The 13,407-nt window shown below is 44.3% G+C and overlaps 1 protein-coding gene across 1 annotated transcript; it reads right to left on the bottom strand.

The window, feature by feature from the left end:
- Window positions 1-1,187: 1,187 nt before the first annotated feature.
- Window positions 1,188-12,873, bottom strand: LOC109891886 (neuronal pentraxin-2). The gene is made up of 5 exons (XM_020484355.2): window positions 11,764-12,873; window positions 7,474-7,789; window positions 6,801-7,042; window positions 5,909-6,088; window positions 1,188-5,597 (listed from the first exon to the last, which is right to left on the bottom strand). Exons 1-5 carry the CDS (start codon window positions 12,430-12,432, stop codon window positions 5,355-5,357), a joined length of 1,650 nt encoding a protein of 549 aa, XP_020339944.2. The 5' UTR covers window positions 12,433-12,873; the 3' UTR covers window positions 1,188-5,354.
- Between the last annotated feature and the right edge of the window lie 534 nt (window positions 12,874-13,407).

The raw sequence follows: 13,407 nt of genomic DNA on the forward strand, positions 1-13,407 counted from the left end.
AGGTTAGTGGTATGGTGTATAGGTGCAAGGTTACATGGTAGTAGAATGGGGTGGTAGGTTAGTGTTATGGTGTATACTGTAGGTGCAGGGTTAGATGTTAGTGGGATGGAGTGGTAGGTTAGTGGTATGGTGTATGGATGCAGGGTTACATGGTAGTGGGATGGGGTGGTAGGGTATGGTGTATACTGTAGATGCAGGGTTACATGGTAGTGGGATGGGGTGGTAGGTTAGTGGTATGGTGTATAGGTGCAAGGTTACATGGTAGTGGAATGGGGTGGTAGGGTATGGTGTATACTGTAGGTGCAGGGTTAGATGTTAGTGGGATGGGGTGGTAGGGTATGGTGTATACTGTAGGTGCAGGGTTAGATGTTAGTGGGATGGGGTGGTAGGGTATGGTGTATATTGTAGGTGCAGGGTTAGATGTTAGTGGGATGGGGTGGTAGGTTAGTGGTATGGTGTACACTGTAGGTGCAGGGTTACATGGTAGTGGGATTTAAGTTGTCCCATTCCCCTTTTCCTTTTGCAACAATCCGCTCTCCGACCTGCGAAAGGCACAAATACACAATCCAGCGTATAGTCTGCCGGAGAACCAAACGAAGAAGAATGGTTGTGAATTTCTTTCTGCCTGCCAGAGCCCCCGTGCAACTAGTCTCAACCAACATTTCCAGTGTCACAATTCTAATAATTTTCCAGTCTCTGTGTTTGTGAAATAGTAATTGCAAGTATTCTCAGTAAAACTTTTGTCGTGTGGCTGTGTGGACTTGGAGACAGGTATGCTATTTAGTGTGTGTGTGTGTGTGTGTGTGTGTGTGTGTGTGTGTGTGTGTGTGTGTGTGTGTTTGCAATTCAGTGTGTTTAGAGCAGTGGTGTTTTAAATTGAGCCTGTGGCGTGTGTCCTGGACAGCACAGGATGTGACTGGCAGCAGTGTGAGGGTTTGTGTGTCAGTGAGTAACAGGATGGTCACTAAGTAGCCTAACACACACATAGTATCTAATCTGTAAACAAAGTCCAAATACATACAATCACATGTAGAACATGCACAGTGAAAATCAGTTAATATAATTTCCTATTCATGTGTTATAGCCACCATCTAAGGCTGACATTATGATCAATCATTTTGAAACTGGGGGAGATGTAGTAGGTTATTAATTGACACAGAGACGAAAAGAAAGGAAATACACAGTACTCACATTCAAAATAGACTTTACTTTTGGCCATTTGAGCTTTTCGGGCTGTGCATTTCAAAACCAGTGAAGACAAGGACATAATCACACATAGAGTATACCAACTTTGACAGGAAAAGAGAGGAAAAAGACAAAGATGCCAAATTTTGCCTAAACATCGACCTACACATGAAGTAAAAACCTGTTAAAAAATACAGGTAATTCAAAGAGTAATTTTCCAAACGCCGGCTATAAGACATTGTTTGGTTAATCAAGATCTGGCTTATTCATTTTCTAAGCTGTACAGTTTGCCACAACATCACATAGACCATAGAAGTGCAGACATAAGCCGAACAAACCAGAGGCAGGCAAAACACTGATCAGACTGCAAAATGATGTTGGAATCATAACTTCAGCAGAGAAATGAATAGACATTATTTTAATATGGGTAAAGATACCCGGACAGGCACTTGCCACTAAGTCATAACCAGGGACAGCGACAGTGACGTGCGTTCAGGGTAGGCAGGGTAGGCAGTGTGAAGATGAATGAAAAAAATAACTCATGAAAAATAAACAAATATAAATGTTATCAATCATTTACAAAATTCTGCATGATCAAATAGATGTCAGTACTAGTACTGCTACTTCCCAAATTTGCAGTGGTCTGGTACAAAATGCACAAGGAGGCGAGGGGAAAGGCAACCTCGCCCTGTACCTTTCTCCGGCACTTCAAACTCCAAACTCAATGAAAGGCATTGGCATGATTTGCACATTCGTGTTTCTACCTTATACTGCCAGCTAAAGGATGCCGAAAGGCAGGCAGAGAGCTTTGCAAGAGGATAGTCAGAGCTCGCCCCTGCCTATGGATGTCACACACATTACCTGCTGCCTTTTGGTGGTTATATTCATTTTACTTCGAGCTAAAGTCAGCTGATTAGGATGGCTAACACATTGCATCTCAAATAGTTTTCGAGCGAAACGGTGTGAAGACCAACACCTGAGTTTAGGGACCGACATCTAAAGAAGGGACAGGAAATAACACGCTCATTTCAATCTGAGCGGTATCAACAGAAAGACTGGCTCTGTGGCTGCAATGCTAGCAGCCGGCTCTACTGCTTCCCCTGCCTGCTGCTCTCCACCAGCGACAGTTTGTGGATAAGAGTCGGTTACTGCGACTTGCACAATTTGTCTATGAGAAACCTGTCTCACCTCCAAAGCCAGATAGCTCTTAAGACATTTGGCAGCTGGCGGATAGATCTGGCATTGAATGAACAACGGAGATTGAACATCAGCATGCACAATGCAAAGGTCAAAGAGAACCGGGAGATTTTGAAAGCCCTAGCTAATTGATGTTACAGCATGCTACCTAAGGTAAACAGAAGTTGGCATTTTGCGGCAATGATGACAGTGCCAGCACATCAAACAGGCCTAGATGCCACTATGTGGAACTATTCCATTCCCTTATTGAATTTTTTTTACAGTATGGTGGAAATGACAAGATTATGTTATAATGCTGTTTTTGCATCAAATGGTTGTTTTATGGAACATAATAAGGGGTTGTTAGAATGCTCATCTGTGTGTTCTACTGAGGATGGGCCTCTGGAAGATTTGCAATGTCTTTGGGGATACCGCATTCCAGAGCATGAGTTAATGTTTCTGTTCTATAAGGAACCAGGGAGACATGGCTCCAGTGTGGAGTTGGGGGGGGGGGGGGGGCAAACACTGGTCTCTACACAATGAGTTCTCATGATTTTACGGCAGATACTGTCTGCTGTGAATTATAAGTGTCTTTCATACAATTCTTAACCTTGTGACACATTCCATACACTTGTTGTGTGTCATGCAGACACACAGCTTTTTGTTCCAGCGTGACCTGACACAGACTGTCACAAGGCAACTAAGTCACTGCAGCTGGTCCTCATCACACCAGCCACAGAAGCATCCATTGAGAAGTCATTTTCTGTGCTGATACAGATAAAGACATACAGTCGAAAGACAGAGCGATCAAGGACGACTCTCATCCCTTGCCATCATCTCCATCACATTGAGACCAAGAGACTTTTAAAACTGAGGGCCAACAGGGAGGAGTTTTACAGTTCAGTCACTGACGTCTTTACCCAGAAGGATAGACAAATGTACTTTGTTTACAGGTAAACAGTAGCGCTGTCTACTGTTATGACATTATATGTCTAATGACATTACATGTCTATCACATAGCCCAGAGAAGTGAAAGTATACATCTCAGTCAGTAGTGCTGACTACTAGGCATTTTGTGTGTGTCACGCTATCTACAAGTAGACCTACTCGCTAGCATTTGGGTCGCTGTCTGTGGTGCTGAAAGTCGCCTGTTCGTGCAGGGCTGTTGCGTGGGGCACAAGCGATGACAGCCTGTGAAAGCGTGTCTAATGATTGCGCCGCCTATCTGCTGCTGTTTGATGGTTGGTCGTGGTTGTTTGATGGTTATCTTTGTGATCGTGTCTGACCCGATAAACACAGCTTTTATTCAATGTGCCTACCCGGCATCAGACCTCACAGCACGTCACAAGGTGTCGAAGATCAAGGGGGATTCCATACATTGAATTATATATGGGTGTGCATTGATACATAACGACGCATTTAAACCCATTGTTATTTCTATGACTTTTTACATTGAATATATTTCGGTACAACTTGGTACCAATACCTATTCTGGTGGTCTAGAAAGTATCAAACCTTGTGCTATACCATATTGTGCAACAAAGTTAGCCAATAAGCTTGAGTAATACCACTGACAAAGTCTAAGACATATTTTCTGGATCAATTCAAGCCACACATTCACATTACTGGGTACAGTTATTGAATTTAAATGAGGTCATATCTATATATCTATATAATGATTAGCCGTGCTGCACTACTAAGATACAGACGATTTATACAAATGTTAACGAGAAGGAATATGAAAAGAGAGACCGTAAGAATGCTGTTTTGAAGCGAGTTGATACAACAACAAAAAATCTTTAACAAACCAATGCAAAACTGACACGGTTGTGTGTTCTTAATGTCTGCATATAAAATGCTGTATAAAATCATAATGTACACTTGAGTTATCCCCTTCCGTTAGACACAAGTCAGAGGATAGAGAAAGCTATAGACACCCAATTTTTTAGCTCCTACTGAGAAAACAAAATGGGCTCCTAGGGCTTAGTGCCTGGCCACAGACCAAGTCCAAAGCAGCAGTTCAATTGTAGATGTAGGTATGGCTAGCCTACCCACTCTCTGTCCTGTAGCTCTGAATAAACTTCACCAACACTAGATGTAAAACATAAATAAAACATGCAAAGCAAAACAACATTTCCTCTTGAGGGATAAATAGTCTTTATGAGTAGTTACGAAACCAGTATTACTCCCACTTCTAACAATGTGCTTCATTCCCCTATTCCCCGACTCCCTTTCACCCGAGCGCCACCCGCCAATTTACTTCACAAATTCACAAATGCACAATATACTGAACGTTGCAGTTAGAAATGTGATGAATAGAGCTCACATGATTACTTAATCTACATGTCAGTTAGGCATTCCTGCTGTTCTACATAACAAATCGTTCAGATCGAAATATGTTACCTCCGCAATGTTTTTGCCCTACTGAACACAGCTCAGGGCTCTCAGTCTCGAAGTAGAAATGCTGATGAAAGATCAGCTTTGCCTATTAGATCATAATAAATAAGATTACATGTATAATATGACATGTACAGTTCTACTTATGGCTGGGAATTGCCAGGGATCTCACGACTATTATCACGATACTTAGGTGACAATACGATATGTATTGTGATTCTCACAATTCTATATGTATTTTGATTCGATACTGAGATTTTATTGCAATTTGATGTTCCAAAGATATTGCTCTCAAAATGTCTGCTGCAGAGAGACAAGAGAGCATGAGAAATAAGTTTTGACCAGTCATGGAAATAAAAGCATTGAAAACATGTTGCCTCACTATTTAAAAAGAAGATGGAGAGCAACAAAAAAACAGATTTTTGGCGCAGGCATAGCTGACTAGCTCTAGGTAACGCTACCTAGCAACAATAACACAAAGTATTGCTATAATATCGTTCAAAATAGTATTGCGATATGTAACTGTATTGATTTTTCCTCGATCGCTAGTCCTACTCTGAGACGCTTTGTGAATAAGGTTCCTGGCTCCCTTCCCCTCACAGTGAGGTGTTGATGCGTTTAGCAGCGCAGGGCTCCCTGGGCACCTTGATGGCTCCTCCGAACACCTCTACTTCCCGGTTGGTCCAGGGGGCCACATTGCCCTTTGGCTGGGGGCCGTGCTGGCTGCAGTGGGCCAGGCTGGACACCTCGCTGGGGGTCAGGACCCGCTCCCATAAGTTCCACTGGGATAGCTCCCCCACCAGGGCCTGGGACGAGTCGAAACGTCCGCCCAGAGTGTCCTACAGGCAGAAGGAGGTGGAGGAGTGAAAGGGGTGAAAAGAAGAAGGGATGTGTCAGAGTTTGGTCTAGTGGTAACTCCGGACTTGGCATTGCCCTGAGAGACTGGGGTTTGATCTTCAAGTCCCCCACTTCAACTCTGCATGTTCCTCTCATCTGCCCCCTTTCATTTCACCCCTGGGTCTATATCTCAATGAACAATAAGATATGTTCTCCTTTAAAAACAACAACCCCCCGATAGGTCTATGCCGTTGCTGTCTCTTCCACCAATCACTCCTGACCTCACCAAAATACCAACCCCTCCAAGTCTTACCTGTTCCTGCCCCAGGATGAGGACTCCCCCAGGCCTGATGTGGTGCCAGGCTGCCAGGCCCTGCCCCTCTCCTCTCAGCTTGCCCCCCTGGTAGGCCTGCCACGCCCCGCCTCTCTGGCTCCAGCTTACACAGATGTGGTGCCAGCTGCCCCGGGACAGGTTCAGAGGTAACTCTGCCGCCTAGGGGTGGGAGGACAACAGTGCGGGTTAGTATGAGTGTTAGTGCTATACTGCAGGTAATGTAGTGATACCGCATACTATATTAGAGTGCAAATGAAGTATTTCAAATAGCAACAACAGCAAATCAATGGACAATCAATCATACGATGAAGTGGTTCTTAGTACTGACCCTTAACCATGTGTTGTACAGAGTATCCTAGACTAAAACTCAATATTATGTTAGATAAAATAGAGTGCTTTTAAAGTGCTGATATCTTGATGCTTAACACACTGTGTGGAGACATTAAACAAATGTCCTCCTGGAATACATTAAGGCAGTCATTTTATTACAGTAACATTTGGGGACTGCAGCATTACTTTCTCAAAGGCACGGACTGCACTTCCTCAAGGGCACAGCCAGCTAGGTAGCTCTCTATGCCTTCCAGGCATTGTATTACCATAGTGACATCATGCTAATCTACACTATACTCCCAGCTCTAGCCTAAACGGGGCTTTGTCTCTGTTCCAAATGGCATCCTATTGCCTATGTAGTGCACTACTTTTGACCATGGCTCCGGTCAAAAGTAGTGCACTGCATAGGGAATAGAGTGCCATTTTGGTCGTAGACATCATTCCACAGTAGGCTCCCAGGTACTGTTATAGCTACAGCTTAAATTGTGCTGTGTCTAACTCAGCGTGCCCTAAAATACTGCTACTCTGTTTCCTCCATTACCTTGTCGTTAATGAGCAGCTCCACAGGGGTGTGCATGCCCTGCAGCAGAACTAGCTCATTGGGCTGCTCCGCCACAGCGTAGGAGAAAGGGGTGCCGATGCCCCCCTCGGCGGGTCTCAGCCAGAGGCACACGGTGAAGGCACGCAGCTCAGGGATGGGGTGCTGTACCACCGCGTACATATAGTTGGTACGTGTTGGGAAGGACAGCTTGTAGCCCTCGGGGTAGGTGTACTCTGAGAGTCCTGGGGTAAGGAGGTATGGGTGGAGAAATAGAGAGGGAGGGAAAGAGTATTTGAGTAATGAGGAAATGCGGTAGGGGGAATGTTGAATAGACTTCTCTTATTAGGATTTTGTACTGTCTTTTGGGGGTTTATGCAATGGCCACATCACACATTTGACTTCCTTCCTGCCCCCAGGATATCTCATCTCTGTTCTATGATACTTCCACTTGGATGTTTTTTTCTTGTCATGTTCTTTTTTCTTATTCTGTGTCATAATGTGTTGAAGTCATCTTCATAGATTGATAATAAGTTACCTTTCTGGTAGATCATTTATGGTTCATTGTCCCCGACTTGTAACCTCCCCCACCATATCAATTAATGTCATTCAGGTATGAGTATCACTCATAACCATTGATCTTCTCTTACATCTAACCCTCTGCCCCCTCTCTCACCCTCCTCCAGGCCAGCAATGCGGTGGTGTAGGGAGTTGATCCCCTGGTCAATCTCCTGCCTGTGTCTCTGGGATTCCTTTCGCAGGGCCTTCCTCTCCTTCTCCAGGAGTTCCAGCTTCCTCTCAAGCTCTCCCTCCAGATCCTCCATCCGTGGCCACTGCTCTGGTCCATCCCCTGTTCGGGCCTGCCCCACTAGCCTTGCCTCACCCCAGCGATCAGGGGCCTCAGAGAGCCCACCACCACCTGCCCCTCTTGAAGTCACCGCAGTTGCTGCATCCGTGTGGTTGTGAGAGAGCGCCAGCGGTCCGATATCTGTCTTCATGGGAGGGAGTGTGGGAGAGAGGGAGTGTGGGAGAGAGGGAGTGTGGGAGGGAAGGAGTGTGGGAGGGAGGGATACCAGTGCAGTGGAGGTATACAATTGATCAATTACGTAGTACAATAGTAAAATCATGCAAAATGTAGCCTACACAATTGCAAAGCAGGTGAAATATATTTACATGCGCCACGCACACACAGCTTTGTTTCAGAGGAATATCATCTGCAGGCAGCAGGAGTGTGCAGCTGTCAACTGGTTTAATCATGGAGCAGCTCACAGAAGAATGACATCGGTAGCCGGTAGGGTAGGACAGACGTTTCAGCATATCTACTAGTAAATGCTAACTAAGGCAACAACGGGTATGCAAACCAGGTATTGAAAAAGTTTGGTACGAAGTCTTGGTTTTGTAGATTATTTGTGATGTGCAATGCAGTCATCATGAGCTGTTTGCATCGGGGGCATAGGCATGAGTGGGCCTGGGTGGACACAGGCCCATCCCCTGGCCCATCCCACCCAATCAGATTGAGCAAAAACAGAAAAATAATACAGTATTATTACAAAAAACACCATTCCACTAACCAGATGATGATCATTTTAAAGAACCCTTTCCTGCAGTCAATGACCAAAAGCACCCTCTTTGGCCTCATGGGTGGAATGCTATTAATATTTGTCCTATTTTCATAATTAATGACGTTTTTTTTTTTTTTACTACAATCCGGTGTTTCTATGTCAAACAGCTTTGTTATATTTCAGTCTTCTGTGGTGTACATACAGTAAAGTGTAATATCGGGATGCAAACTAAACATTTTATACATTTCAACTCTATTTCTGACATGGTACAGGTTTTTTATTTCATTTGTATGTTTTGACAATGTGTATGAGGTGTATACTTTTGTTTCAAAGTAGATTTGTTTGACTACCAAGAATCCCTCTGTGTGACCCTGATTAAGCCCACTGCAGTAAAAGGCTAACTTCTTGTTGAAAGTTATTCTTGAAAAGGGAGAATCTCCTGTGTCAAAGGTACTGCATCTCAGTGCTAGAGGTGTCACTACAGACCTTAGGGCGGCACACAATTGGCCCAGCGTTGTCCGGGTTAGGGGCTGGCCGGGGTAGGCTGTCTTTGTAAATAAGAATGTGTTCTTAACTGACTTGCCTAGTTAAATCAAAGAAAACATTTTCAACAACATCCTCTTCGATAACAGCTGCTGAAAATTTGTCTACAACAAAAGCTAGACTGTGGGAAAACTATTGCTTGCTATTGCGCGTTGGCCTATGAGAAGAGAACGTTTTTTGTTAAAACGATCCCACCGATTACAAGTCAAAATGTGACTGGTTGATTCCACTGTCACTCCAAAATGTTGCCCTAATACAGTTGAATGGCGGATGCCTTCTATCTAGGTTCTGATGGCCTAGCCAATGGCTGACTTAGCTAGCCCCAGAGATGACCAAAGAAAAATCCTGATTGAATATGTTTTTCTCTTCAGTGTTAACCCTTTCCTTTCCAACTAAAAATTAAGAGAAATAAATCAGAACATAATTGAAAATAATAATAAAAATTTGAATTATTGTTGTTATTATTATTTTATAAATCCTTTGCCCTTCTCTGAAGGTGTAGAAGGCCCCCAGCATGCATTTATTTCACCATTCTGAATGTCTAAGATGTCTAATCCATATGTTCTCCTGAAATACAAAGACAGAAATACTGGACATTTTGAACTCTTATTAGGGTGGCAATTTGACTAAATAAATTAAATCATGGTCCTGAATTGGACTCAAATTCTTCTGGTCTCGGTCTTGATTCAGTCCCCCCCCCCCCCCCCTCAGTCTTTCTCCGGCCTCGAACGCGACACTGGAAGCCAGTTCGGTTTTCAGAGCTGCACTCACACTGTTTAATGTGCTGTGATTAATGTGGGCCTTCGTGTTAGATAAGCACTCTAATCTCTGGAGTTTGTTTTATTTTTTATTATGCATAATCAATTATGTGCAGCGAAAAACAGAGAAAAAGTGCTGGGAAAACAAGTAATTAAAAGTCCGCTCAGTCAGCCGAGAAAAAACACTACAACTGCAGCAAAACGAAGTGCAGTCAAATAGACACACAGACAATGCCACGTCTTATTTACAGTGAGGCACATGCTGTAAGTTACACACAGAGCAGTGGTTCTCAACATGAGGTACTAGTACCCGTGGAGGTACCTCACCTTTCCACATGTAGTAAATGTGTTATTCTTTGTTAAGATCAGTTCCAACGAGACTGGAGGTACAGTGACCAAAGATGGTTGGGAACCACTGATACAGAGGTACACCACTAATACAGTATAACAGTAGTGTGCTAGGCAGAAGCTGCAAAAATAATATGATGGTCTCTGCTCTTGACAAATATAGGTAGCTGGTCGGATGAATATTTTATGATATTTTCTCCAGAAGAAATGGTGTTGTACATCACATGTTGCTTGGCAGGCAGCTATAAAGCAGCTTCGTATTACTCTACCCTCCCCTCCCTCCTCCACCCCTCCTCTTCTCCTCCCCTGGGTTAGTCATAGTGGGAAGCAGAGGTGGCTGGAACAACACATTCTCCTGTGTCTGTAGATTAGGGCTAATAAATTATCCTACTACGTTCTTGTTTTGGGGTTTCCATTAATCAAACTGGCTAAATTTAACTTGAGTTGTGAAGCAGGTTGAGAAGACATTGTAATGGTGCAATAGCAACAAATGATACCAAAATATGTTAATAGATTTTGGTGAAGTAACTGATTGGTTCCTCAACATTGTTTTGAAGTCTAATAAGCTATTGCTAAGACGAATATAATGCATCTAATCAATTTTAATATAATGCATCTAATCAATTTTCAGGGACAATAAGTTAAAGACATTGATATACAGGTAACTGCCAAAATAAAGGAAACACTTGAGTAAATGAGGGCTACAAAGTATATTGAATGCAGGTGATTCCACACAGGTGTGGATCCTGAGTTAATTAAGCAATTAACATCCCATGCTTAGGGTCATGCATAAAAATGCCCAGTTGCCCATTATTTGAAGTCCTTGCTATCCGGGATCCTTGCGACTTTGACATTAACCCCTTGAAGTTGAAATTTAAAATGGTTTTAGGTCAGGGTTAAGTTCAGGGCTAGGTAAGGGTTATGGTAAAGTTAGGGCTATGGTAAGGTTAGGGATTAAGGTTAGGGTTTAGGATAGGGATGTCCCAAGGATTCCGGATAGCACTAACCATTATTTTAACCATGTCTACAAAAATAGATCTCAGTGACTTTGAAAGATGGAGGCTCAAAGGAGCATACGAAGTCTAAAGTGTGTGTGTGTGTGTGTGTGTGTGTGTGTGTGTGTGTGTGTGTGTGTGTGTGTGTGTGTGTGTGTGTGTGTGTGTGTGTGTGTGTGTGTGTGTGTGTGTGTGTGTGTGTGTGCGTGCGTGCGTGCGTGCATGTCATCAGATGTCAACCCTTTGGAACACTTATGGGAGATTCTGGAGCAACGCCTATGACAGCGTTATCCATCAACAAAACACTCTTTCTTGTGGAAGAGTGGTGTCGCATCCGTCCAACAGAGTTCTAGGCACTTGTATAATCTATGCCAATACTCATTGGCGCTGTTCTGGCAGCTTGCGGTGGTCCAACGCTTTATGATGGTGTTTCCTTTATTTTGGCAGTTACCTGTAGATGGTCATCTAACCTGATCTAATCCTGTTCCTGATTTCTATTAACTGGAAATGGTCTCAATTAAACAGTAAAACCACGTAGCCACACCCACACGGACATACTGCCATCAGAGACGTGAGTAGAAATTCAGAGTGAGTGCTATCGAGGTATGCCAAGCAGGTCAACTGACTCACGAGAGGGTCAGAATTAGCCTATTCACTGCTTTAATTACAGATACAATAACATTTAGTTTAAAATAAAGATATGCGATAGTGGAATTCAACACCAACATACATGACACATGTTTCTCCCATTCCCCCTTACCTCCAGTTTCTCTATGCGGTCTTTCATCTGAACGATAGCCTGTTCCAGCTCGCCTACAGCCTGGGCGGTGAGCAGCTGTGCCACAGACGACGACGGAGCACTGTCCCGGACCATGAGCCGGCCCTCATCTACCCTCTTACCTCCCCAGAGCCCCGCGCTACTCTCCGGTACTCTACGCCCCTCTATTCCGCTCTCACACTCCGAAAGCTTGCCTGACAGATCTCTAATGGTCCGCTGGTCGGTGATAATCTGGTCCTTCTGCTGGAGAACTGTCTGTTTGAGTTCCTCTGCCGTGGTGCGGAGGTATCCCCAGTCCTCACCCGCGAACAGCGACGGGTCGTCGGCTTGTTGCTGAAAGTTTTTGGGGTTGCATTCTCCGGCCGGGACTGGGGTGCAGATAAGTCTGCTAACCTGCCTAGTTCCACCAATGCGGTCTGAGCCGCTGGGGACGTGGAAGAAAGTGGGCGCTTCTCCGTCCTGCGTTTCAGAACCATGGAGAGCGCCCAGTGGACCCGCTCGCGCCACGGAGCCCCCGGGGAAAGTCTGCTGCACTCCAGCGTCCGGAGACTGCGACTGGTTGTCTGCGACAGGCTGCTGCTGAGATTCGGCAGCGGAGCCGGTATGGACCGCGGCGATGATGCAGATGACTGCTCCAACGAAGGCCACCATCCCGGCGGCCAAGATGATAACGATGAACTTCAGGTTGGCGGCGTCAGAAATCAATAGTTATGAGAAAAAAACATAGGATTTGTCTATCTAGTTCAACAACACTGAAAAAGCGCAGTCTGAGTTTAAAAAAAAATTGGCAGATCAAAAGATCCGTGAAGATATCACGAAAGACGCATCTTATGGCGTTGCTAGGCTATTAGTCAATACATAGGCTATGTTCCACTTGATTTAATAATTCGGCTATAATGAGTACAGCTACTTGATCCAACCGTTTCTATCTCATCCCTCTGTTCTTTGGCTTCAGTGTTGTTCGGCTTCTTTATCTCGTTATCACAAGGACAACCAGAGAGAGATGGAGAGAGTGTGAGAGGGAGAGAGAAAGAGAGAGAGAGAGAAAGAAAGAGAGAGATAGACAACCAGAGAGAGAGAGAACGAGAAAGAGAGAGCGAGAGAGAGCGCAACAGCATGCAAGTCAATATCAAGAGACGGGAACGGGAGATGGTAAGAATGATATGAGACGGTGTCTCGTGTCACACAAAATGTAGATCGAGATTACAATAATTCAACAGTTTGTGGTTTAATAAAAATATAGTGATAAGCATTCGATTTGTTTGTGCTTTTCATATGCTGTGATCGCTTGATGGTATGTATTTATGGCGAGGAATGCATAACCTAAATAACAAAACAGGACAACCCGTGGTACTGTAGTATCCTAGGGAATCACGCTCGTACAGCGGGTTCTCATCGTTCTCGTCAGGGACGATAGCACACAATCTAGCGTGCGCCCCTATTAGTCAAATACAAGGTTCACGGGAGAAAGGAAGACTGATGGTTTTTGTGTTGTAAGCGTTGGTGCAGGATAACGAGAAAGCGTGATAAACCCTATCAACCCGATCATAACCATGAGATCATTCCTAGCACGACCGGGTCATTTTTAGAAAAGGCAATCTCAGCTAAACACAGCACATAGGTGCA

This window comes from Oncorhynchus kisutch, linkage group LG6 (assembly GCF_002021735.2).
Source record: "Oncorhynchus kisutch isolate 150728-3 linkage group LG6, Okis_V2, whole genome shotgun sequence".
Lineage (NCBI taxonomy): Eukaryota > Metazoa > Chordata > Actinopteri > Salmoniformes > Salmonidae > Oncorhynchus > Oncorhynchus kisutch.

What these genes read in the sequence shown, in the direction of transcription:
- LOC109891886 (XM_020484355.2), bottom strand. Translation starts at nt 12,432, where the DNA reads ATGGTGGCCTTCGTTGGAGCAGTCATCTGCATCATCGCCGCGGTCCAT. An exon ending in ACCGCATAGAGAAACTGGAG is followed by an intron (nt 7,790 to 11,763) that starts GTAAGGGGGAAT and finishes CCTCCCATGAAG; the next exon opens with ACAGATATCGGACCGCTGGC. An exon ending in AGCTGCTCATTAACGACAAG is followed by an intron (nt 6,089 to 6,800) that starts GTAATGGAGGAA and finishes TCCCACCCCTAG; the next exon opens with GCGGCAGAGTTACCTCTGAA.